This window comes from Echinops telfairi, unplaced genomic scaffold (assembly GCF_000313985.2).
Source record: "Echinops telfairi isolate 266 unplaced genomic scaffold, ASM31398v2 ScPeMD7_7469;HRSCAF=8507_0, whole genome shotgun sequence".
Taxonomy (NCBI): domain Eukaryota; kingdom Metazoa; phylum Chordata; class Mammalia; order Afrosoricida; family Tenrecidae; genus Echinops; species Echinops telfairi.
In genome coordinates this window covers 57,548,128-57,575,151 of record NW_022111372.1, presented here as the reverse complement: position 1 = coordinate 57,575,151, position 27,024 = coordinate 57,548,128, and the positions used below count along the sequence as shown (strand labels likewise).

The 27,024-nt window shown below is 36.8% G+C and overlaps 1 protein-coding gene across 1 annotated transcript in view; it reads left to right on the top strand.

The window, feature by feature from the left end:
- Positions 1-27,024, top strand: part of RANBP17 (RAN binding protein 17) — a 403,303-nt gene that overhangs the window by 39,993 nt on the left and 336,286 nt on the right. Inside the window, exons 8-12 of the mRNA XM_004697128.2 lie at positions 116-235; positions 2,124-2,270; positions 2,836-3,008; positions 6,760-6,953; positions 25,016-25,121. Coding sequence (XP_004697185.2) covers positions 116-235; positions 2,124-2,270; positions 2,836-3,008; positions 6,760-6,953; positions 25,016-25,121 — 740 coding nt within the window. The remainder of the gene's footprint in view (positions 1-115; positions 236-2,123; positions 2,271-2,835; positions 3,009-6,759; positions 6,954-25,015; positions 25,122-27,024) is intronic.

Genomic DNA, 27,024 nt, shown 5'->3' with positions numbered 1-27,024 from the left:
CTGTAATGCTTTTTTGTCATTAGGTTTAAGCAACTATTTTAATGTGCAGACTTTTATTAATTATATGTGACTATAGGGACTTTAAAATTGAAATAAACTCTGTTGTTGTTTTTAGGCACTCTCATGTTTAGTTCAGTTTGCTTCCACAAGAAGGTCCTTGTTTAGCAGTCCTGAACGTGCCAAGTACCTTGGTAATTTAATTAAGGGAGTAAAAAGGATACTTGAAAACCCTCAGGTATTTATGAAGTAATTTAATTAATACTTAGCATATAGAAATAGTTCTTCTGCCCAAAGGCACATAATAAACTCGGCATGAATTTATTATGATTCTGCAAGAAAATGGAAAGTAGTGTATTCAACTCCTTTAGTTCTCATTCATAGCAGTTTTTTGGGCAGATTTAAAAATGGATGCATATGACATACGTATGTGTCCACTTTTTATTTTCTTCTATATTTTAGTTGATTTATGTAGAGTTAATATATCTTACTGTTATGTTTTTGCCTTTTACCATTGTACTGAATTTCTTTGCCTTCACCCCTTAAGTTACAAAAGTGATTAATTCAGTTGTGTCCACCTCCTGAACTAGAAAATGTATTATAAATCTGAATGTTAATATTGGAAGAAGTGGCCTTAAATTATATAAGGATTCTTTTTGCCCTCTTGTGGACAAATAAGAATTTGTAGGTTTAAAAATCCACTCTATATTGAGGACAGGGCTTCTATGGTGAGTGATACTCTTCTCAGAAAAATGGCTGGTTTCAGATGCCTTAGATGCAATTGTCTTGTTTTACTTTTGTTTTGTTTTGGTTTATAATTATACACCTATAATTAAAGTGTAGATTTTAAAGGATAAGTGATCATAAAGGATCATTTTTCAAAGGGGGTTGTTAAGTAACTTTTGGAGAGGCATATAGTACCTTTTACGGAAAGATAATGTGTATACTATGAAAAAAGTTGGGTGTATTGCTTTATTCTCTGGGATATCTCATGTGTTCCTGTGTGTTTGTTTTACCTGTAAATGTTAGCATTGCTCTGAAAGACCTGTGATTAACTAGGATCATATCACTGTACTTCAAAATTATTTAGCTGTTTGATTTACTGTCATCAGCCAATATGAGGTGATAATATCCCAAAGCCAGATAACTTTCTTCCATGATTTCCCCAACACTTTCATGCTAACGTTTAATGGCTGTTTAAGTTAGTTTGGGTATCATATTAATTACTGTAGCATTACAAACATGTATTAAAAGGTCTAAGTAGGCAAAATATCTTTCTGCAATTGGCCCTTACACTTAAGACACTGTTTTCTGTGCTTTAATGGAACTCATGTGAGTGAAATTTTTAAATAAATTCTTTCATTATTAGGTAGTTTTTGAATTCTGCTTTGTTCCAAATATAGTGCTTAGTTTAAATTGCTCAAGCTAATACTTGTCCCTTGTTTTCAAGGAGGTCACAGACAGCAAGGGCCACCTTACATATATTTTTCCCCATTCATGTATTTATAGTTTATATATATCTCTGGTTCACTTTAGAGACATCATTTCATTTTATGATAGAGAACATTATCAATCATCCCCCTGGGGCACAAGGTAATTATATTGATAGTGTCACTAATTTAGTCAATGGTACAGTATTCAGAACACTTGGGAGAAAGAAATTATACAAGTACAGACCAGCTTCGGGCTGCAATGCATGACTGAGTTGTTGACTTGTACAGATTAAAGTGACTGAACGCAGTTTACGCAGTGGGAATGGAGTAGTCAGTTCCTTAAATCAACTACAGGTAGAGGCACCTTTCTTGATTTTCCCTTTTAAACTTTCAGCATTTTAAAATTTCTGTTTAAGCCTTGATGCACTCTCCCACAAACATTTTTGATCCCAAACATTGTAATTCAGACATCATGGGGCACAGTTTGCCCTAAAGCTTCAACTTTCAATCATTAACGACAACATTAAATCTACTGTCACCTTGTTTTTCCATTGTAATTTACACATTGACACAAAGTTGCTTAAGTACCTATGAAAACTGAACGGCTTAAAATAAAATGCACTCAGAGGAAAATTTTTCATAGTGTGTTTTTAAGTTATGTCTAAAAGCATTCTTTTTTCTCTCATAATTTAGGGTTTATCTGATCCAGGTAATTATCATGAATTTTGTCGATTTTTGGCTCGTTTGAAGACAAATTATCAGTTGGGAGAATTAGTTATGGTGAAGGACTATCCTGAATTTATTAGATTGATAGCTGATTTTACAATTACTAGCCTCCAGGTAAGTAAAAGTATGTGTTTTATATTGAACTGCAGATATTTTTGAGACAATTTATTGATATCAGTTACTGGAAGGAGTTTTCCTAAAAATTTCATTGCATTTCATTTGCAAAATGTAGGTTAAAAAGTTCGATGCAGTATTTATAATAAATATTTAGAAATCACTTAAGTATCAAATAATTGAATAATAGCTGTAAGTAAATCCATGTGAAGAAGTAAGAGCATATTTTTACAAATTCTATTAATGTGGAAAATTTTATTTTAAAATGAAGAGATTATACAGAAAACCATGTGTTTTCTTATCACAATATGAACTGTAAAAATATATGCAAGAAGAGGATTAGAAAGAAATACACTAACATTTAACAGTGATCATTTCTCAGTGGTAGAGCAATAAGATTGTTTCGTTATACTTTTGTATTTACAAACTTTTATGAATTAAGTGTTCATTACTTACTTAAGCAACAGTTAATTAAAAAATATATGCAATAGTTTTTGCCTGTTTAGCCTTTACTCTTGGAAGACAACATGTCATTTGAAGTAGCTTTTCCTTTGTTTCGTTGTAGCACTGGGAATTTGCTCCCAACAGCGTTCACTATCTATTAACGCTGTGGCAGAAGATGGTGGCGTCCGTTCCTTTTGTGAAATCAACTGAGCCCCATCTGTTAGACACCTACGCTCCGGAAATCACGAAGGCGTACGTCACTTCTCGTTTGGAATCTGTTGCCGTAGTTGTGAGGTACTGAAAATGAAATATCCATGTTCTGCTTTTATCTTTTGTGTTTTATATTTAAATTTAATTAACCAACATAAAATTCACCCTTAGTTGTCTTGATGAGTGCAAGTCGTGATTAAACGACTGTCATGATCAAGGACCAGCACGGCCCTGCCATGTAGAAAAGGTCTGTTAGGGTCCTCTGTATCCCTTGCATTCTCAGCCCCTGTCAATGACGGATCTGTCTTTATACCTGTAGTTTGTACCTTTTCCAGAATGTTGTATAAATGAAATCATATTGTTTTGCCGTATTGTCTGGCTTCTTTCATTTAGCATAATACATTTGAAAATTTCTCCTGTTACATCAAGGATTTTTTTTTAATCCATGTACCTGTTGGTGGGCATTTGGGTAGTCGCCATTTAGACCAATTGTGAATAAATCCATTATAAACATTCCTGTACCAATATATGTGTGAACATAAGTTTTTATTTCTCTAGAGTAAAAACTTTAAAGTATTTAATCCTTGGTCACATGGTAATTATGCATTCTTTTGCTGATTCTGGAATTTACTATTTTAAAAATGTCTATTTTTCAAACCATTTTGCATTTCCACTTGCAGTGTTTGAAAGATCTAAGTGCTCTGCAGCTATACCAACATTTGATATTATCAGGTGTTTTTTGCGCGCGCGTGCGCGCGTGCATGTGTGTGTGTGTGTGTGTGTGTGTTTGGGTTGTTCTTTTTTTTTTTCCGTTTTTCATGCTAATAGGTATGTAGCCATTCTGATGGTGTGGCGTTTAGTGTTAGGCTGCGAGCTGCATGGTTGGCAGTTTGAAACCACAAGCAGCTCCATGGGATAAAGACTGGGTTTTCTACTCCCACCTGCGAACAGTTAACCACCTGGGAAACGTACAGGGGGTTGCTATGAGTCAACATTGAATTTGGCTTTTGAATAGGTATGTAGTGGTACTTCATTGTGGGTTCCCTCTTTATTTCAATAATGAGAAATGATGTTGAGCATGTCCTTTGTATATGAATTTTTTGGCAAAAAAAGCTGTCAAATACAAAAGGGAACCCCCACCCCCTAAAATGGAAAAAAAACTCCGCTGGGTGGAGCTTTCAGCTTTTGTAGCATGCATTTTTCACAGTAGGCACGCATCCAGCAACTTGTTCTGCATTAGTGCACCCAGTGGCGTCGCCTGGGAAAAGGTTCTCTCTGGTCACAGTGAGTTTTTTCATAAACAGTTTCACTCGAACCTCGTTTTTTGTGATGGCCAATTTAAGGGAATGGTGTGCAGCTGTGAAATTTTGTTGCCTGATCGGGAAAAATGACAGAAACTGTTGTGATCTTGAATACAGCCTACAAGGACAGCGCTGTGGGAAAAAACTCAAGTGTATGAGTGGTTTTTCTCATTTCAAAAAGGTGAAATGTTGAGTGATGACAAATCTCGTTCTGGACATCCGTCAACTTCCTGAATGGATGAAAACGTTGACCAAATTTGTGCACTTGTGCTCAAAGACTGACGATGGACCATTGAAGAGATGAGGAAGTTATTTGAACTATCTTGGAGCCCAGTTCAGTGAATTTAAGATTTGAGAATGAGAAGGGTTGCTGTGAAATTTGTGTCTCAAAGGAGTGTTGACTGGAAACAAGCCGTGCTTTGAAAGAACTGCTCTGAAGCAACCCAGACTTTTTTTCCCAAGGTCATTACTGGTGAAGTGACATGATGCTGTTTTTAGGACCCTGACAGGAAACATCAATCAGGCCAGTAGAAAATACCATCATCACCTACCCCCAAAATGCTCAAATGAAATCAAAGATCAAGACAATGCTCATTTGTTTTCTGATGTGAGGGGAATATTACATTTGGAGTTTGTTCTACCAGGTCAGACTGTTAATCAAGCTTTCTATTTAGAGGTTTTGAACAGATTGTGTTTAACACAGTGTTCGACAAAAAGGACTGATTTGTGGCAGATGGGGGACTGGTTTTGCCACCACGACAATGCACCTCCTCACGCAGCCAACTCAGTGCACCAGCTTTTGGCAAGAAACAGCATGCCTCTCTTGACCCACACATCTTAACCACTTGACCCCCATCCATGCGACTTCATTTTGTTTCTATAAATGAAGAGGGACATGAGAGGACAGCGATTTGAAGCTGTAGAAGAGGTGGAAACAACGAGGGAGGTGCGGTCAGCCATTCACACAGATGAGTTTGAAAAATGTTTCCAAAACTAGAATTGCAGACTTAACAAGTGTATTAAGTGTAATGGAGAATACTTCAAATGTGATTAGGTTGTTTTGTAAAAAAAAATTCAATACATAGCTTTTGGGGGGAAATCCAATTTGGGGGGTTGGGGAGTACCCCCATGTATATACTGCCCATTGGGGGGAAAAATCAAAAATATAAATCAGAATTTGTTAAGAATATAATACAGTCACAAGCCTTTTGCCATGTATGTGTTTTGCATTTTTTTTCCTAGTGCATAGCTTGCACTTCCATTTCTGTAATGATTTTTTTGAAGAACAAATTTTAAATTTTAATGAAGTCCAATGAAATCTTTTTTTTTCTTTTATAGATTGTGTTTTTGAAGTCACAAAGATTTTATTTTGTTTTCTACTAGAAGCTTTTTAGTTTCAGGGTTCATATTTAGGTCTATGAAGTATTTCAAGTTAATTTTTTATGTGACTGAGGTTCAGTGGTTGCATATGCATATCTATTTCAGCATAATTTCTTGAAAAGACTAACCTTTTTCTCCATTAAATTGACTTTACATCTGTGTTAAAAATTAATCGACTGAAATATGTGTGGCTCTCTTTCTGGACTCTCAACTCCCATTAATTTCTGGGTCTACTGTTCTACCAGTACCCTTTCCTAATGAGTGTGGCTATATAGTAAGTTTGAAGGCTGATCATCTGAATCCTTGATCTTGGTTTTCCTCTTTCAAAATGGTTTGGGCTATTCTAGTTCCTTTGCTTTCGTAATGAAATTTTAGAATAAGCATGGGATTGCACTGTTGTTAAATTTTAGCATTCACCTCTTTCTTACATTTACTTAGATTTAATTAGCATTTTGGGTTTTTGGGGTACTTTTGTATGATACTTTAAAAAAATTATCAGTTGTTTACTGAGATAGATAAAAAACAATTGGCTCCTATATTGACCTTGTGTTCTGTGACTTTACTAGTCCCACCTGTTGTTCTAGTAGGTGCTGTGGGTTAGGCATTGGGATGCTAACCACAAGGTCAGTGGTTCAAATCCGCTAGCTGTTGTGTGGGAGAAAGATGAAGCTGTGGTCTCAGGAACTAGAATAGTTCTTGTCAGTCCTCTGGTCGCTATGATTTGAAATGGACTTGATGATAGTGTGTGTGTTCGTTTGTTGTTATTTTCTTTTAAAATCATGTTGTCTTCAAATGTACAAAAAAACCCATTAGGGTGAAGTTGATTGTGACTCATAGCCCACCTATGGAACAAAGAAGAACTGCCCCGTAGTGTCCCAGTGCAGTAATCTGGACAGAAACAGGCCACAGCAGAGTTAGGCTCGGGAGCTTGAAGGGTCAGCCTTTATGTTAGTGGCTGAGCGCTTAACCGTGGAACCACCAGAGTTCTTTTCTTCAAACACGGACACTTTCATCTATTTCTTTCTGAGTCATTAGTCTGTGAGTTGTTTATCCGCTGTAGAATCTTTATTTAACATAAGTAAATGATATTTTTGGTTGTAGACATAGAGCATATTATAATGCCATTTATAAACTTTTTTTCAATGTATTTGTAGAGATCATTTAGATGATCCACTGGATGATTCCGCTACTGTGTTTCAGCAGCTGGAGCAATTGTGCACTGTCAGTCGATGCGAATACGACAAGACTTGCACTCTTCTGGTACAGTTATTTGACCAGGATGCACAGAATTACCAAAAACTCATACATTCAGCTTCTGGAGTAACTGTGGACAGGGCAATTCAAGAAGGTCAGTATATTTTACATGACTATTGTATAAATATTAAGTAGGGACATTTAATCACTTCATTTAATACTCTTTTCACAGATCATTTTTATGTATTGCCCTCAACTCTTGGGCCCCAGGAAGCCATTGATTTTTTTAACCTGTGTTGTTGGGTTTTTTTTGATAGTTAATGTTTGGGTTTTCCTTTTTTAAGATTTCCAGGAAAGATTTCTTTCTGAAATTGGTATCACGAAAATCTTGCGTAGATTTGTTAACTGCAATGTCAGTAATTCGAAACCAGGGAAGAAGGATGAGGCTTTCTATCCCGCCAAAAGTTACCGCCTCAGGAACCCACCGTGGCAGGTGTTTTCCATTCTGTAGGGTTGCGCTGAGTCATCATTCCTCGCTGGCAGTGAAATGAAGAGGCAGCCTACTGTGCTGTCACCGCTCAGAAATCCAGAGCCAAGTTTCAGCCCAGTTAAAATTTGGTAAGACCTCATCATAGTTGTGCATTGGTGTATTATTTCACCAATAAAGTCTTTTAGTCTTTATTTCCTGAGATTTTTCTTTAACACTTACTGAAGGAGGAGGTCATTTGTGTGTGTGTGTGTGTATCCCTTTAAAACTAAGATAACAGGGAATGAAAGTAATTAGCTACACTATTTAGACTTTTCTTCTTGAGATGGATTATGAGAATGGAACTAGCTTTATGAAATTCTAAAAGGAAGCAATTTAACTATATTTCCAGAATATTTGTTTCCTATATATATGGTTTTCTTATTTTACTAAGTGAGTTTGGTAAAGGATGACAATCAGGTTTACTTCCAATTATAGTATTTCCTATTTTAACTGTTTTTAGTTCTTTAAATGATTATCTCTTAGATGTGCATAACATTTTCTTGCAGTGCCTTTTATCCCCCGATCCCTTTGTTAATCACCGAGTCACAGGAACTGCTGTGAGGACACTGACTGACTGTGGTGGTGGTGGTGGCTCTCCGGCGCGCTCATACTGCATCTCTATCAAGTCAGCGAGGGAGAGTAGCATGTGTTGAGGTGTTTGGTCTTTTGAAGATCTTTTTTAGTAGAATTTTGAAAATTATTACATATAAAATACATATTAAAGGAATACTTACATATAATGTGACTTAGAAAATAATAGCAAGAAACACTAGATTAAAGAATAGATCAGTATCGATAGATTTGGCACTCCCCTCTTTCCAAATACAATAACTCCCATACTAGCAGAAGGCTCACTACAGACTTGAATTGTCTGCCTTTTCCTCATAGTTTCACTGTGTGTGTGTGTGTGTGTGTGTATGTTGTTAGCGTTTTTATATGTGGTTTCCTATATTGCTGAACGCCATACAAATGGAATCATACTGTGTTTATTCTTCTACAATTTGCTTTATTTTATCAGTGTTACATTTCAGAGTGTTCATTTTGATGCATATAGGTGTAGCTCACTCATTTTCACTGTCATGTATGAGAAAACTGCAAATAGTTGGTGGAAATTTTTCATTATCTTTCAAATACGTATTCCCACAAACTTTTTGTAGCACTTACATATTTATGCATTCTCTTGTCATTGGGTATGGTTCTTCTGTTTTCATTTGTCTCCTATGTATTTTGCTATTACATCCAACACCTCTGTAAAGATTGTTGAATATAGTCTGTACACATTCAACTTTAGTAGATAATGCAAACTATATATTTTTAAGGTACTAAATAGTAAATGTTCCAGGCTGATTGAATATATACACTCTGGCTTACCAACTGAAATAGAAAACAGCTCATAGACCATATGTAAAGGAATATGTGTTGCGTTGTGGTTACATGTTGGGCAGCTAACTGAAAAATCAGTAGTTCCAAACCACTAGCAGCTCTGAAGGAGGAAGATGAGGCTTTCTACTCCAGTAAATAAACTACAGCCTCAGAACAGCACAGGGGCAGTTCTACCCTGTCCTGTAGGGTCACTGTGAGTCGGAATTGACTCAATGACAGTGAGTTTGTATTTTTTGGATATTCCAATAAAACTTTACTTGCAAAACAGGTGGCTGGCTCACAGGCTGCAGTTTGTTGAACCCTGATACATCCTTTCCAACAGTCTATCATTAAACTTAAACGTTTACTGACCTAATTAGGGTGATATTTTAATTTTTACTTTTACTGAATATTTTAATTTTTACTTACTTGATTATTAATGAAGGTTAATATTACTTCATGTTTATTGACTGATAGCTATATAATTTTAAAAAAAATCATTTTATTAGGGGCTCATACAACTCTATCACAATCCATACATACATCAATTGTATAAAGCGCATTTGTACATTCATTGCCCTCATCATTCTCAAGAGATTTCCTCTCCACTTAAGCCCCCGGCATTAGGTCCTCACTTTTCCACTCCCTCCCCGGGCCCCCCTCCCTCATGAGCCCTTGATAATTTATAAATTGTTATTTCATCATATCTTGCTATATAATTATTATGAGATGTATGCTCATATCTTTTGTCCATTTCCCTACCTCTCCACCAATGAATTGTCTTTCTTGTACTGACTTATAGGCATTCTTACATATTTTAACACTAATTCTTTAGTTGCCTCAGTTGTAAATACCATCTTTAAATTTGTGACTTGACTGTATACCATTTAATGTCTTGGTGAGCAGAAATTCTTAGTTTTCATTTCACACTTATTTTAATTAAGTTACCTAATTTTTGTGCCTATGTGAGTTGCCATGAACTTGACGGCAGCAATAGGGTTTAGTTTTGGGGAAGGGGTAGTAGTATATTTGCATTGTTGAAATTGTTAATGTTCTGTCTCAGCTTATGCTCTGCCCTCCCATTCTTCATGCCAACAAGCAACCCTTCTGATAGTTTGGTGTGCCTTTTCAGAGGGTCTGCATGCACGCACAAGCAATTATGAGTACTGAACATGTTCTTACAGTAAACAAAGAAGTGTTATACTTCATGTGTTTTAACATATCAGTTTATCTATTCCACTATTCACAGATCTTTTGAATTGTTTATAATCTTTTATTCTGCTGTTTAAACAAATACAGTGTATCTTGAAGATGGTAACCATAGGGAAATGTATAGCTTCAAACACCTACATTGTTAAAAAAATCTCTAATTGGTCACTTTATACCTTGGCGAATTTAGAAATGAAGAGCAATCTAAGCCTAAAAGTAGCAAGAGGAAGGGAATAGGAAAGATTAGAGTGGAGACAAATGAAATGGAGGTTAGAGGGTATCAATGAAACCCAAACAATTTTTTTTTCAAATCACTACAATCACCAAACCTATTTAGCAAGACTGATAAATACGGAAGAAGACTCAGGAATGAAAGTGAGGCCATCACTAGTGACCTGGTAGAAATCAGCATGATCATAGTAGAATACCCAGACCCGCGTGTCTACCAGCATAAAGATAACCTAGATGGAATGGACAAATTCCTGAAAACACATCTAAAAAAAGACCTAAGAAAAATAGAAAATGTCAATAGACTTAAAAATATGAAGACATTGCATGAGTGATCCAAAACTTTGCAACAAGGAGAAGTCCAGTATGGCGTGCCTTCACTGCTGAACTCTGCTAAACATTTTAGATGAATTAATGTCAATACTTTTTACTTTTCAAAAAATGTTGACAGATCCCTACACTTTATCTTGGATTATGGGCTATAGTCCAAAAGGTTGTAATTGCCAGGGGGTGCTGAGCAATATTTCACCCCCCTGAAATCAAGGCAGTGGGCCACATAAGTTTGGGAAGCAATACAATACTGGGTTTTCAAGATGACAGATCTTTATGGCAGGAGGTAGTCTGATCTTTTTCCTGTGGAGAAGCTGGTGGTTTTCAACTGCTGACCTTGTGGTGAGCAATCAAATGCTTACCTGGCAGTACCACCAGGGTACTCTCAAAGTAGATAAGAAACAGAATGTAACTGTCAGAACGATAACACTCTTAGAAGAAAACCTAATTAAAGCTTTGTGAACTTGTGTTTGTCACTGGAATCTTTGATGTGGCATTAGAAGTGTGAGCAAAAATCAAAAAGATTTATCAATATTAAACATTTTGTGCATCAAAGGGCATTATCAAAAAAGGGAACAGGAATTCTACAGAAGGAGAAATGTTTGGGGGCATCATAATCTGATCAGAGTTTAATATCTAGAATATGTAGTTAGCTTTTACAACTCCAAAACAGCCCATTTACAATATGGTCAAACGAATGTTGTTAGGTGCCATAACATTGGTACTTTGCCAAGCATGGTGCCCATCTTGAGACTGGTCCCTTCTGACAGCATGTCCTAAGTATGTCAGGAAAAGTTTTGCCACCCTTTCTTCTCAGGAGCATTCTACCTATACTTCTTCCTAGACAGTTGTGTTTGTTCTTTAGGCAGTCCAGAATACTGCCAATATTCTTCACCAATTCCATAATTCAAATGTGTTGATGACTCTCCATCTTCCTTATTCATTGTCCAGCTTTCACATGCATATGAAAATACCATGGCCTGGGTCAGGCACACTTTCGTCCTAAAACGACTGGAATCTTGTTGCTAGGGGCCATTGAAGTAAGTTCTGACCCATAGCAACCTTATGCACAGCAGAAGGAAGCACTGCCCAGTCCTGCATTCGTCATCCTCACAGTTCCTATTCCTGAGCCCTTGTTGCTGCCATGGTCTTGAACAGACATCGAAAACCACGGGGAGCGCAATTCTCTTAATTCACACAGATTGGGCAGCAACTGTTTTATTTTTCCTTAGCGTGGCAGTTTCCAAAAACTGAAATATCAAGTGTTAGGTTAGCAAGGATATGGAGAAAGTGGTATCCGATGCTGGTAGGAATGTAAAATGGTGCAGCTGCTGTAGAGTGCATTTGCATTTCCTTAAAAAGTTAAGCACATGATTCTGCAATTCCATCTCTGGAACTGAAAGCAGAGACCCAGATACTTCCATTCCGATGTTCACTGCACCACTATTCTCAGTAGCCAGAAGATAAAAACAGTTACAATGGAGCATTAATTCAGCCATAAGAGAATGCTACAATATGGGTCAGCCTTGCAAATGTTAAATAAGTCAGACACAGACAAATTGCTTGTTCCACTTTTATCCCAGCCAGCTTTCAGTCTTCATAGTGACCTTATAGGACAGAATAGAACTGCCCCAGTATGTTCCAGAGAGTCTTTTTGGAATAGGAATCTCATCTTTCTCTTGCAGTTGGTGGCTTTGAACTGCTGACTCTTTGGTTAGTAGCCCAATGTGTAACTCACCATGCCGCCAGGACTCCTCCACATTTAGCCCCTTACATGACATACTTAAAATAGACAAAGTCATACAGACTGAAAAGAACTTGGAGAAAACCAGAGGGTGAAGAGAGCGAAAAATATGGAGTTAATGTTTAATGGATGTAGAGTGAGTGAGTTTGTTTGAGAAGTATTGTAATATTTTGGCATTAAATGGTGGTGATATTTTTACAGCATTGTAAATATGATCAATGCCACTGAGCTGTATACTTTAAAATGGCAAATTGTATATTAAAAATATTTTACCACAATAAAATTACTGTTGCACAGATTAACCAGTATCTGTGTCATTTTACCTATAGACAAATAATTCTCTAAGATATATTTCTAGAAGTGGGGTTTGAAAGGGTAAAATATATTTCACTTTTTATGAATATTACCAAATTGCTCTTCACATGGGCTAAACCAATTTTCTTGTTCCCAGCCACCTGAGGGTGTTTCTACATAGGTTTTACAGGACGTTATTGTCAAGCTTGGTAATTTTTGTGCATTCTCCAGATGAAAATGGGCAAATACCTTTTTCTTTGATATTTTTTCAAATGTACAATTTGATGAGTTCAGTTATATATAGGCCTGTAACCATAGCTACAGTCAAGGTTAGAGAACATTTTACACTTAAGCAATTTTCTCATACCTTTTGATCCCCATTGTCCAGGCAACTACTGGTCTGATTTCTGTCTTATGGTGTTGTCTTTTTTAGACTTTTCATATACGAGGAAAAGTAAATGATCTTTTGTGTTTGATTTTGTGTGCTTAGCATAATGTTTTTGAGATTCAAATAGCATATTGATAACTTTTCTTTCTTACTGCTGCATAGTATTCCACAGTGTGTCTTACTACCATTGTTTATTTATTCACTAGTTGATGGACATTTGGGTTACACTTCCAGTTTGGGGCTATGATACATTACGGTGACGTGATCATTTATAGAAGCATCTTTGTATGCACTTTGGCAGAGCCCTGGTGGCATAGTGATTATGTATAGGGCTGCTAACTGCAAGATCAGCTGTTCAAACCAACTGCTCTATGGGAGAAAGATGGGGCTTTTTACTCCCGTAAAGAGTTACAGGTTTGGAAACTCACAGGGTAGTTCTGCTCTGTCACGGGGTTGCTATGAGTTGGAATCAACTTGATGGCAGTGAGTTTGAGTTTTTGTATGTTCTTTAGTTTTATGTCTCTTGGGTGATTCTTTTTAAGACCGAAATTGCTGGACCAAATGATAAATGTGACGTCTTTGGGTGATGGAAATGGTTAATGCACTTGCCTGTGAACTGAAGAGTTGAAGGTTTCAAGTCCTACTCGAGGTGCCTGAGAAGAAAGGCCTGGCAACCACATCTGAAATGCCAGCCATTGAGAAGCCTGTGGAGCACTGTTCTAACACATCACGAGTGAGTTTGCTCTCTGGCAGCTAGTTTTAACATATGCATAATGGAAATTCTGCAACAGTTAAAATTCATAAACTACAGGTATATACCTAACAAGGATGAATCATCATGATAAAATGTCTAGTGAAAAAGCAGTTCTCAGGAAGCAATAGTCTAATAAATGCTAAAGTTCAAGGGTTTAGAAATACATGTATATGGATTAAACTGGAAAATTTATCAACAGACTATTATATACCAAAGGTAGAATCATATTTGCTTGCAGGATCAGAAGGAAGGTCATGAGCTAGTGAAACATTTAAAAGGTTCTGTTTTAGAAACAAAAGAACTATTTTTCTTTAAAAGGCTATTGAAGGAAGCATTGATTTTCCAAGATAGGGGTATATAAGTATAAGGTACTATGGAGTAATAATACATTGATATTAACATAGGGCTGCCTATTGAGTAAAATGTCAGGCATTTTAAGTTTTAATTGATTAAGATAAATTCGAGTGTTTTTAACACTTGAATGAATTATGAAGTTTTAGCAAAATTATATTTCAGAGTTTTTACTATAATGCCTGGATATAAAAAAATTTTAATAAATATTTTTATCCTTCCTTCTAGTTATAAGGTTAGTTGGAAGGAATCTGTCTGCTTTTTAAAGAGATCCTTGATCTGCTTAAAAGTAATTGTTTTATATTACAAAAAATGCCTAGCATGGCATTAGTTTGTACTCATATGTGTAGTAGTATTCAGTTTCTTTTGTGCAAACTATACACTTCTGTTAGTGTTGAACAAAGGAAATTATATGCCCTCGTTATGTGTGCTTTAATTTAGTTGCTTAATGGCTTTTAATGTTACAGAATAAGTTTATTATTATATTATGATCTCATTTGTATTATATTATCTTGCTCTTCTGTATATGTGGTGATATAGTCATGGTTTACAAAAACAATAATCCCTAAGAAATAGGTCATTAACAGTAGTTAACGATTACTTGTGATCTATGGTAATGACTGATTTCTTTGGGATTATTACAGTTATAAACCATAATTACAGATTATTACAGCAATAATTATTTTGTTAACGAAAAAATGTGTGCTTGTACAGTTGCTAGAACAAGTGCCCTGAAAGTTTCAGGATAAATAGAAAAAAAATGAGAACATATAACAGAAATTTAGCCTGACTATAAATTTAGATTTAAAAGAAATAGATATGAAACTCATGTATTTGCTTTTTTTTACCAAGTGCAATTTAGATTTATGGTTTTACATGGTTCTTTAAACTTTATGTATATAACTCTGTACCCAAAGTAACTTCTAACATTTATTATTTTGAAGACTGTCAATCTAAAATTATTAAAGTTTATGGAAAGATTTAATGTTTATGAGAAATATTGCTTCTCATACAGCTAAATATGAAAAATGTATTTGACAGCTTAATAATAATGCCTTTGTATTTCATTGTTTCATTTTTAACCCTAATTCTAATTCTTTCAGTCAGTACTTGTTGTTTCTATGGTTTAAGAAATGATTCTTTTTCTGTTCCTCTTATGGTAGAATTTAAATCATTACTTTCTACAACAAAGGAAGAGTAAAGATACATATTTTTTCTCCTAAATGAATCCATTGTCATTTAATGTTTACCGTAATTTTAGGAAAAAACTCAGTTCATTGTATGCTATCTTTGCATGGCATTCTTTGAAATAAAAATTTGAAATAGATGGTCCTAGAGTAAATGTCACTATTATCTCTTATATTTACCCTCCTACAAAGAAATTACATGTGTAGTAAATTCTTTCATCTATTTTCAAATAAATGTGCTTCACCAAGACTTGTAAGCCCAGAGGAGCCCAGGTGGCATAGTGGTTATAAGCTGGCCTGCTGACCTTCCGATCTCAGCCCCACATTTAACCCTGGTGCCGCCCGGGCTCCTTGGTTTTATTTATGATTAGTGCTTTGGGAATCAAAAGAAGTATGAAATTCCCTAAAAAGCACCCAAAATCTTGTGCCATCTTACCTGTGTTCAAGATTCAGGAGACAGAACAGCTTTGGATTAGTATTCAGTGAGTTAAATATTTAATAGATTGTTGAATCTCAAGGTCTGCCCAGAGTTAAGTGACAAGTCTTATCATATAAGAATTCACTTTTATCAGTCTATTGAGAGGAAGTTTAACATAGCTAAGGATATGAGAATGGACTCTAGTGCTATATGGCCTAGATTTAAATCATAAATCTATACTTTTAATAGGGGTTGCTGACGAGTAAATGAATGTAGATAATAGCTTACAAGAGTGCCTATATCTAGTCAAGCACTATATAAATGTTTGCTATTACTAATAACAGCAACATTTTCAGGCATCTGAAAATAAAATTTGATAAAACATTTAAAATAGGTAATTGTGTCCATTTAAATAATATATTTAATGTTAAGGAATAATTTATCATAGAATACTTTTAAAATAGTGATTCTTACAAGTATGACAGCCCATTCACCAGAATTATGCTTGTAGTACTTAACGTTCACATCTATTGTATAAGGTGTTATATGCCCACACGCAATTAGAAGTCCATTCCCACACACAATTAGAATAGTCTATTAATCATGACTTTTATAAGATTCTGAGAAATTTCTCATCTTTCATTGAATATACTTTGAAAAGAGTTTGCTTTTACTGAAGCCATAAAAATACTTTTAGCATTAGTACTTATTTTGATAAGTTTGATAAACTGATTTTAAAAAGTCAGCTTTTCTCTATTGCATGCTTTATTTTTCTATATAATATTTCTTAGTTCAGTAATCCTTGTGTTTTGATAACTTATTATGTGCCAGGCACTGCTTTGTTTTAAGCTCTGGAGATTCAGAAGAGAACAAAACAGACAAAAGTACTTGTTTCTAGGTGCTGAGAAGTTGGTTCTGGTTCACGACAACCCTAGATTCGGGCGACGGAAAATACCGCCTTTCCTGCCCCATTGTCAGCAGTCATTGTGACCACTGAATGAAGTCCAGTGAGGGTCCTTCTCTTTTCCAGTTGACCCCCTACTGTACCAAACATAATGTCCTTCTCCAGAGTACACGAGGTGAGAATGTGCCAGCCTCCCTTAGTAAGGATCGTTCTGGCTGTACTTCTTCAGAGACTGCTTTGGTTGGGGTCAGGCGTAGCTTAGTCTTTGCTTTTGAACACCTTAAAGAGTCTTGTGCCGCAGATGAGATTAGCCCACTGCAATACCTTCTTTGATTTCTTGACTGCTGCTTCACAAGTGTTGATTGTGGATGTGAGTGAAATGAAATCCTTGGCAACTGCAATCTTTCCTGTTTTACACAACTGATTTGCTCACTTATGAGGAATTTTATTTTGAGGTACAATCCTTACCGAGAGCCTGCAGTTCTTGATCCTCATCAGTCAGTGCTGTAAAGTCCTCTACTTTCAGCAATCAAGATTTTGTCATCTGCATATCACAGGCTGTTAGGTCATTTTCCTCCAATCCTGGTGCCTGCCTTCTTCATATAATTTTGCTTCTGAGATGATTTGTTTAGCATACAAATTGAATAAGCATGGTAAAAAGATACAACCCTGAGCAGACCCTTCGTGATTGTAAGCCTTGCAGTGTTCCCTTGTTCTAACCGAGGGACTGCCTCTTGGATTATGTATGTGTTCACTTGAGGACAATTAAGTGTTACATTCTTCCCATTCTCTTCGGTGCTAACTCATACCTTGTTCTGATCTACAGAGTCAAATGCCTGTGCGTAGTCACTAAAACCCTGGTAAACGTGCCTCTGGAATTCCTTGCTTTCAGCCACGATCCAGCTGACATTGCCCATGTCCATTTCTTTTCTGAATCCAACTTGAATTTATGGAACTTCCCTGTTGATGTTCTGCCGCAACCATTTTTTTAATTATCATCAGCATCATTTACTAGTGTATGATATTAATGATATTGTTCAATTATTTCTGCGTTTTGTTGGATCAGCTTCCACTGGAATGGGTACAGAGATGAATCTCTTCTCGTCTCCGGTCTTGCTGGGTTTTTTTTTGTTTTTCATATATTCTTGACATAGGTGAGTGGTTCCTTCCAGCATATCAATTGTTTGTGAAAACATCTCAATTAGTGTTTTGTCTATACCTTGTTTTCAGCCAGTGCCTTCAGTATAGCTTGGATTTCTTCCTGAAATAAAATCAGTTACTGAGTATATACTGTCTCCTGATATGGTTGGACGTCAACCAATTGTTTTTGGTAAAGTGACTTTCTTCATTCCTTTAATTTTCTCTTGATGCTTCTGATGTCATTGAACATTTCTCTGACAGTATACTTCAATATTATAATTAGAAACTTTTTTCCTCAGTTCTTTCATTTCGAGAAAATCAAGCATTTTCTTCCCTTTTGGTTATCTACTCTAGCTCTTTGTACCTTTCAGTACATTACTTTGTTTTCTTGAGCCAGCTTTTGAAATTTTTGTTAAGCTGTTTTTATCATTTTTCTCAATTGCTCTACCTATTCAGTGTTCAAGAGCAAGTGCAAGTTTCAGAGTCTGTTCTGACATCTATTTTGGTCTTTACTTTAATGGTATTGAAGTTTGGTTTTTATTGTTTTATTGTAAAATGGGTGAAGGTTTACAGACCATCGGTCTTACATTGACTGGTTCCTACATTGTTTCTTCTCATTCATTGCAGTACTCTGACTGTAAGTAACATCACCCATTCCACCTTCTTACGTTTCCGCCTCCATTCGTCCTCCCTTCCTAACTCTTTTTAACTTATCTTCAGGTAAATGTCTTCCCAAATGCTTCACTATTTCAAAGTGTGTTTATATCAGTAGTGTAATTATTCATTTTGTAGACCTATCTGTTACTTGGCTAAAAATTGAACAACAAGGGTGAATTCAGTTGCAGATGACCCAATGACAATAGTTTTGAGGATTCTAACGGTTTCTGTCCAACCAGAAAACCTGGTCTTCTTCGTAATTTTCAGTTTTGTTCCACATTTTTTCCCAACTGTACCCAGGCCCTTCCAATGTGGTCCCACTCAGAATAGTGGTAGTACTTAGGCATCATCTGGATCCTCTAGTCTCTGTGTTCACCTGGTCTATTAGGCCCTTGAACTATATATTTCCATGTAGTTTTGATTTTCATCAGTTTTCTTTCTTCCCAGCAGGGAGAGACCAGTAGTTGCTCCTTAAATGGTGACTCATGAGCTTTCAAGACCCCAGTTCCTATTCACTAAAGTAAGACACAGAATTTGTGGACTATGTTATACCATTGGACTTTGCTATGTCCCCTGAAACTACAGACTGGAGTCCCCAGGTCCTGTGACTCATTCCCCCAAATTACCTGATTATAGCTTAGAATGTTCATAACTTCCCCTTGTATGCTTCACCACTTCTCTTTGATTTATTTGTAGTTGCAGTAAAATAGATCCAGAGATGTATGTGTGTGTGTGTGTGTGCATTCGCTTTCTCCCGCATCTGCTTAGATCCCATGTCCATAGAATTATCTACTCATGGGTCACTGTTCCTGCAGGATTGTGTGTAGAAATATATTTACCTTTTGCAAGGTAACTCTTTACTTTCCCCTAAGCCCTCTCTTGCCTCAATCATTCTTTGCTAACCTCTCTCATTGAATACTGTCTTTCTCCTTAACCAAATTCTTGCTAGCTACTTGACATCCTCTATTTGGAAGTTTCTGTAACTATGCTACTACCTTTTTTTGCTGTATAATTATATTGAGGATGAATTCATATTTCTAGTTATATTCAATCCTGTTTGTTTGTTTGTTTTACTTTGGATACTTCTGTATCTTGGTTGACTTCTGGTTGGTATTGACATGCACACTTATTTCAGGTTGTTGTCTGCCATTGTTGATTCTCTGTCCGAAGAACTCCCTTGAGTATTTCTTGTAAGGTCTTGTTTTTACAAATTCCTTTAATTTTTGTTTGTCTAGAAATGTTATAATTTTGCTATCTTGCCATCATTTGGATATATGATTCTTGGTTGACAATTTTTCTTTCAGATTTTTATACATGTTATTCCATTGCCTCTTGCCAACATCTTTTTTTGCTGAGAAATGAGAACTTAGTCTTATTGTTTCTCCTTTGTTAGATACCATTTGGTTTCCCAAACTGCTGTCAGTATATTTTCCTTTTGTCTAAATTTGGAAATTTTGGTTATATATCTTGGACATTTCTTTAGGTTCTATCCCATGTAGGGTTTGTTCAGTTTGAATGCCTGCCTTACCTTACATGATGTTAGGGATGCTTTCTTATAACACCATGTGGTAAGTACTTAATCTCTTGTCAACTTGAGACTCTTAAAAGTAAAGGGGTGGAGTTTAGCCTGTCAATCAGGCCACAGCTTGATAACCTCATTTGGAGGTGCTAAGGAGATAAATAGCTCGCTGGAGGCAGGACACACAGACTCCTTGTGAGACTTTCCTGTTGACAAGCCACATAGAGCTACACTGGTGATGGAGCCACAGCCCTGGAGCTGGAGGAGCCACATGGAGACCTATGCCAGCGCTAAGATGCTTCTACCACCATTGCATCCACAAGACATTTCACCCACTGGCCTGTGATCTTCCTGCATCCGACGTCATTGCATGTGTTGTGTTGAGTCTGAAGAGGAATTTACAGACTGGTGTTGGACATATGGGCTAATATTGGACTTATGAACTTGATCTGGACTGGGCTGGGATGTTTTCTTAATGTACAATTGCTCTTTTATATAAAGCTCTTATACACATAGGAATGTCTCCCTGGATTTGTTTCTCTAGTTAACCCGGACTAACACACACCATTTTTGCAGTTTCTCTATTTTTTGTTGTGTCTTCCTGATTCTGGAATTCTGGTCACATGTAGTTTGTTCCTCTTGATTGTATCCCACATAAATCTTAGACTTAGAAATTTTTATTTCTTTTTCCTGATTGTTTCTCTAGCACGTTAGTGTTGAGAAATTTGTCATCCGCCTCACTAGTGCAGCCTTCCATTGATTCAGTTTGTGGTGGTAGTATGTTTTAATTTAATTGGTTGCATGTTGGTGTATTCTAGGCAGCCACAACCTATCTCTTGGCGACTGTGGTAGAGAATGAGTGTTTGCATAGTTCTCTGTCATGAAGCGCAGTTGAGGGCAGGTTTGACTAGTGTTAGCTGCTGTTTATATATGCTGAGGTACTACAGGATTAGTGGCGATCCTTATCCAGTAGGTGTGACTACAGGAGGAATTGGTGTAGTTGGGCGACATGGTCACGGCTGTTGACTCGTGTGTGTTCCATCTGGCAAGGTCCAGATGTATAGTAACTATGTTGTTGGGAAAAGTATTTGCAATGAATGAGTCATTGATCTTGCAAAGTTTGATTAAGTAATTTCTAGTGTTGTTTCTATCAACAAGGGCATATTTTCCAACTCTTGATTCTTCGTTTCTAACTTTAACATTTCAGTTACCAGTAATTATGAATGCATCTTGATTGCATGTTTGATCAATTTCAGACTGCAGGGGTTAGTAAAAAATCTTCATTTTCTTCATCTTTGGCCTTAATATTTGAATGATGCTTGTATTAATTAATCTCCCTTGTAGACATGTGGTTATTATCCTATCACTGACAGCATCATACTTCCGGGTGGACCTTGAAATACTTTTCTTTGTCTGATTCAAAATGACCAATCCCAATCCATTTAAGTTCCCTGATGGCCTAGCATATTGATCTCTGTGTATTCCATTTCATTTTTCACAACTCCCCATTTTCTTACATTGAGACTTCGTACATTCCATGTGTTTTCAGCCGTTTCTTATAAGGGTGTGTTTCATCAGCAAATGAAAGCTCTGTCCCATTCACAGCATTAAGGTTGACTTGACATCAAGGGGGAAGCTCTTCCCCAGCCTGATTTTAAATGCCTTCCTACTTGAGGGCCTCATCTCCTGACACTGCGTCAGACAATGCACCGATGCTGTTTATAAGGCTATCACTGGATGGTTTTCCTCAGAAACAGGTTGTCAAGTCTTTCTTCCTAGTTTATACTATATTGGAATAGTATGTATATATAGCAAGTCTAGATTAATAAGCAGTAAGTAGTGAGAGGTGTTAAAATATGTAAGAGAAAGAAAAAGTGGCAGATCACAAACAGTTATTAGAATTCATTAAAAAATTAGCAAAATTGTAGGATATCAAATTAATATAGTTTCAGTATTTCTGCATACCAGCAATGAACGATCTGAAAATGAAAGTGAGAATATAAATTTACAATAACATTTAAAATACATAAGTATCAACTCAATGAAAAAAGTGTAAGACTTATACTCTGAAATTATAAAATATTCTTGAAAGAAATTAAAGATCTAAATACATGGAAAGACAACCATGGTCATGGGTTAGAAAAATTAACATTGTTAAGAAGGTAATCCTAATTATTGTATAGGTCTAACCCAGCCCCTATCAAAGATCTCACTCTGGTTTTAATTTCTATTTCCTTCATGAATAATGACTTTGAACTTTTATGTGCCTATTAGCCATTTCTAGGTCATCTTTACAGAAATGTTTATTCAGATCCTTTGCCTATTTTCAAGTGGTTTCTCGGTTGCTGCTGTTATTGTTGGAGTCGGTGAATTTTATAAAGGATGCCAAGACAAGTCAGGGAAGCAACTAGGCTTTTTAACAAATGGTGCTGTGCCACCTGGATAGCCATGGGCAAAGGATTGAATGTGAACTTCTACCTCATACCACATGTAGAAATGAGCTCAAAACGAATCAAGCGAACTATAAAACATATGAGTAAATTCTGTTACACAATATTTTCTGAGGCCTCTCTAGAAAGTACGACTAGTTGTATAATGATGACTGTTACTATCCACATGAAAATAGAAAGAGTGTTCTACATTTGTTTATCCTTCCTAACTCTTCTAAGGAACCTTGGTGACACAGTAGTTTAGGCATTGGGCTACCAAGCCCAAGTTCAGCAATTCAGACCCACAACCTCTCTATAGGAGATGAGGCTGTCTGCACCTGTAAAGTTTCACAGTCCATGACACCCTAAGGAGCAGTTCTGTGTGTTCTTAATTCAGAATCAATTCAATAGCAATGGGTTAAATCTTCTCTATCAATCTATATGCTGAGGGGTACCTCGGTTTTCCACGGCTCCAAACATAAATTTTCTACTACTGGAACAGCAGAGTTTGAAAAATATCTGCTCGGTGTTCATAACTCTGCTGATAGTCACAGCGAAAATCCGAGTTGGAAAAACCTGTACAGGCAGAGAGTGAGTCACGCCTTACATCTCACCTCAGACACAAAGGGGTGATGGTTTCAGCCTAAGCACCGCTCTAGCTCAGACAACATATAGTGCTCGTTTTAGTGTGTTAAAACATTTGTCATTGTGCTCTTTTGGGTACTTTATTTGTGTAAAATGTCATAATTTTATTTATTGTGTTTTGATATCTACTGTATTGTAGTTATTGTGTTTATATGTTTTCGGGGTATTTCTATATCCTAGGGCTGTTAACTTTGTGTTAAAGTCCTGGACAAATGAATATATAAGTGTAATTTTGGGGCCTCAGAAGCAATTATTTGGCTTTCCATTATTTCTTATGGGAAAACTATGTTCAGTTCTAGAACTTTGTAGCGTTTGAACATGACTTTGCAACAAGTTGAGTTCAGCAACTGGAGGTATCACTGTAATATGTGAAACATGGCAATGAGAAGAACACGGTAGCAGGATTGCAGAAGACTCATTAGCTGTCAGTGCAGAAACTTATCCTGCTTGCTGAAACCAGAGAGGACTTGAAGCACAAAGACATGATGATCAAAGACTACAGCCTTCAGTAGGAATCACATTTCAATGTCAAGAAAACAAAAATCCTCACAACTGGGCCCCAAATCCTCACAATAAGCAGCATTATGATAAGCACAGAAAAGATTGAAGTTGTTAATTATTTCGTTTTACTTGGGTCAACTAAATTACACATTGCATTGGGAAGATCAGCTCTTTAAAGTATTGAAGAGCCAAAGTGTTACTTTGAAGACTAAAGTCCTCCTGACCACAGCCCTAGTGTTTTAAATTGCTTTATTTGCGGGCGAAAACTGGACAATGGATAAGGAAGACCACAGAAGAATCCATGAATTTGAGTTATCTTGGTGAAGAATGTCAATTATACCCTGGATGCCCAGAGGAGTGAACAACTCTGTGTTAAGAGGTACAGCCATAATGCTCCTTAGAGTGTGCATAGTGAGACTTGCCCGCACCACCTTGTACCTCGAGAACTATACCTAGCTTGGTAAGTCAAGGCTCAGTGAAAAAGTGGAAAACGCTCAGAGATGGATTGCCAGAGTGGCTGATGGTGCAGTGTTTAGTTCTGTTTTGCGTGAGTTCGCAGTGAGTCAGAACTGACTCGATGGGACCCAACCGTACTACCAGTTCTTCAAATAAGCACGAACAACCTCATTCAAAACTTCCTTTTTAACACCTTATTAAAAACAGTCTTTATGTAATACTGTGTAAAAAGAGGTAAATTTATTTGAAAAGATTTCTTAATTCAGATTGATTATTTTTGATTGATTGGTTGATTGTTATGAAGTACCATGCTATTTTTGAAAAATTAATCCCTGAATATAGCACACAATTTCTTTTTAGCAAATAATTGACATGTTAATTATCCATAAAAGCTGCTGCTGTCGAGTTGGTTCGGAATCATCGCAAACACTATAGGACAGAGTAGAATCAGCCTAGAGGGTTTCAAAGGCTTTGACAGAAGCAGGATCACATTTCACATCTTTCTCTCAAACCACCCATCTTTCAGTTAATGATTTATTTTAACAGAAACTGCATTTCTGTATTTGTCAATTTTGGTTGCCCTAAAATTGAATTTGTGAAAACTATCGGAGTCACCGTTTGTGCCTCTTGAGCCGTTTCTGTTATTGGCCACGAAGTTAATTTAACTGTCAAACAGTGTCAACTCCAGTGTAGATCTTTGATTTTTAAAAATCCATAAAAATAAGTATCCCTTAATATTTCAAGCAGAAGTGATTTTTAAATAACCGGACTCATACTACAGTGACCTTTACCATTAAGCAGTGGTGTTGATCACTGGAGGGGCACTCCTGCCCGAATCACAGCCCTGGTTCTAGACATCATCTTTGGTGGCTCTTTCTCAAACCTTATTTTAGCAATAACTTCATGGTAGATTTTACTGTGTTCAAATGGAAATCCTCAGACTTGAAGAGGTTAAATAACAACAGGTCACATACCTAGTTGCTAAAGCCAATTTCTACGGAAATACTGGCTTAATTCATTTAAATTCCACCGAGTGACAGAAGAACTGAATTCACAATAGTTCATTAATTGTTTCAAAAAACACATTATTTTACTAATTTTGGAATTTCCTGAAAATAAACCTTCTGTCAACACTTAATAAACTTTTTTGTTTCTTATTATCTATTATTAGGACGTCTTGCTTGGCTGGTGTACTTAGTTGGGACAGTAGTAGGAGGAAGATTGACATATACCAGTACGGATGAACATGATGCTATGGATGGAGAATTATCTTGTCGGTAAGTAGTGGCCATATAACTTACAGAAGTTGACTAAGCAGTTAGAATATTTGTAGTTTTTGAACTGGTTATTGCAAGTTGGAATATTTTGTACTTGACCTTTTGAGGAAGGTATTATTTCTACCCTTTTATTGATGAGAAAACCAAGGCTTAGAGGTTAGGTGATTTGTGAAAGATCCAATTTCTAATACATTGTAGGGTTAAAAAAAAAAGTAAACATTTTATATTGCAAGTAGTGCAATATAAAATTTAGTTCCTTTTATGTCTTTGGAACTAACAAAGCATATATAATTGATAATCAGTTACACAATTGTATTGGCAACTGGTGGTATCGTGAGTGACAGCTTGGGCTGTTAACCACAAAGTCAGAAGTTTGAAACCACCAACTGCTCTGAGTGAGAAAAATGATGAGACTTTCTACTTCTGAGCATGGTTGCAGTATTGGAACCCACAAGAGCATCAGCCTCTGTCCTACAGTGTTGCTGTGATTCGTCCTTGGCTCGGTGGCATGAACGTATTTTCATCTAATTACCCTAGCTTTCTTAAGCAACTGAATCATTTCCTGTGGTTCTTTTATAAAGTGAAGAAAATGTTTCCACGTGAATAATATGAATTGGCTTCATATACATTTTTTAATGCCTTATTGTGAACTGATACATATATTTATTGACCTTAAAAATTAGGTGGATGGGAAAGGAAACTCATATGAATCTGGAAATAGCGACCACTGTCATTTGGACAAAGATGTTTGAGTCTTTTAAATTAATGTATATTGCTGTATCTACCAAAGAAAATAAGCAAATCTGTGGCCATGGGGTCAGTTCTAACTCATAGCGGTCCTACAATGGTATATGTGTACCACATAATGTAGTTCCTAACCTTTTAAAACAAAATTTAAATTACACTATAGTAATCTGTAACCTAAAATAGAAATAATAATATCTCATTGGGCTATTTTAAAGAGCTAATTTTTTAAGTGCTTAGAACAATGCATGTGTAACAATACTACCAGAAGCTTCTTGGGTTTTTAGTCAAACATAACCTCATGACTATGTTACTTAGATATTAAATAAGCTAAGCTAAAGCACAATTCAGGAGCCCTGGTGGTTTTACCGAAAAGTTAGCAAGGTGCGCTTAGTTCCTGCCCCAAGGCAGAGAGACGTGGCCATCTGTTTCTGTGAACATCCACAGCCTTTGGAACCTGCGATCAATGGTACTGCTGGAATCTGGCTTCCCCATTGCCCTGAGACGGGTCAGATATGTTTCTACACTGCATCCTTCTTCACCTATTCTAACACCAACTGCTACTACTACGCCTCTCCACATCTAGACTGGGTTTGATGATTCCTTGCAATGGGCACACAGAATTCACAGACATACACTCGCCATTTAAAGGATCGAGTAGGGAAGTTCATAGGAAGTTGCAACAAATCGGCATCAGCAAAGTGTAAGGATAGAGTGGTCTCCTCAGCCAGCAGCTAAGTCAGTCAGTCAGTGTCTGTCTCTCTCTCTCTCTCTTTCTCTCTCTCTCCAGTTCTCAGCCTCCCAGCCACATGGTCCCTTGGCTTTTACCTCCATAGGCCAGGCAGCCTGCCACTCTATCCCACAGTTCTCTAGCCTCAGGCTCCATTATCTCTGCCCTGATCCTCTGAGTCTCTGTGCCACAGTCTGGTGCATCTGGTTTCAGCAGCCTCCGCCACTTCAGGGATCCTGTATGTACTTTTCCAAGGTCCTCAGGGTTTCCCTCGCTGCCGCTGCTTCAAAGGTGGCTCATCTTTATAGCCAACAGGGGTAGGGGTGGGGGTGCGGCGTGAGAAGTAGGATGGGAGGTGGTAATGAAACTGACACACATCTTGTTGGCATACCCCCACTTACTCATTTGATCAGAGATATAGAGACATGG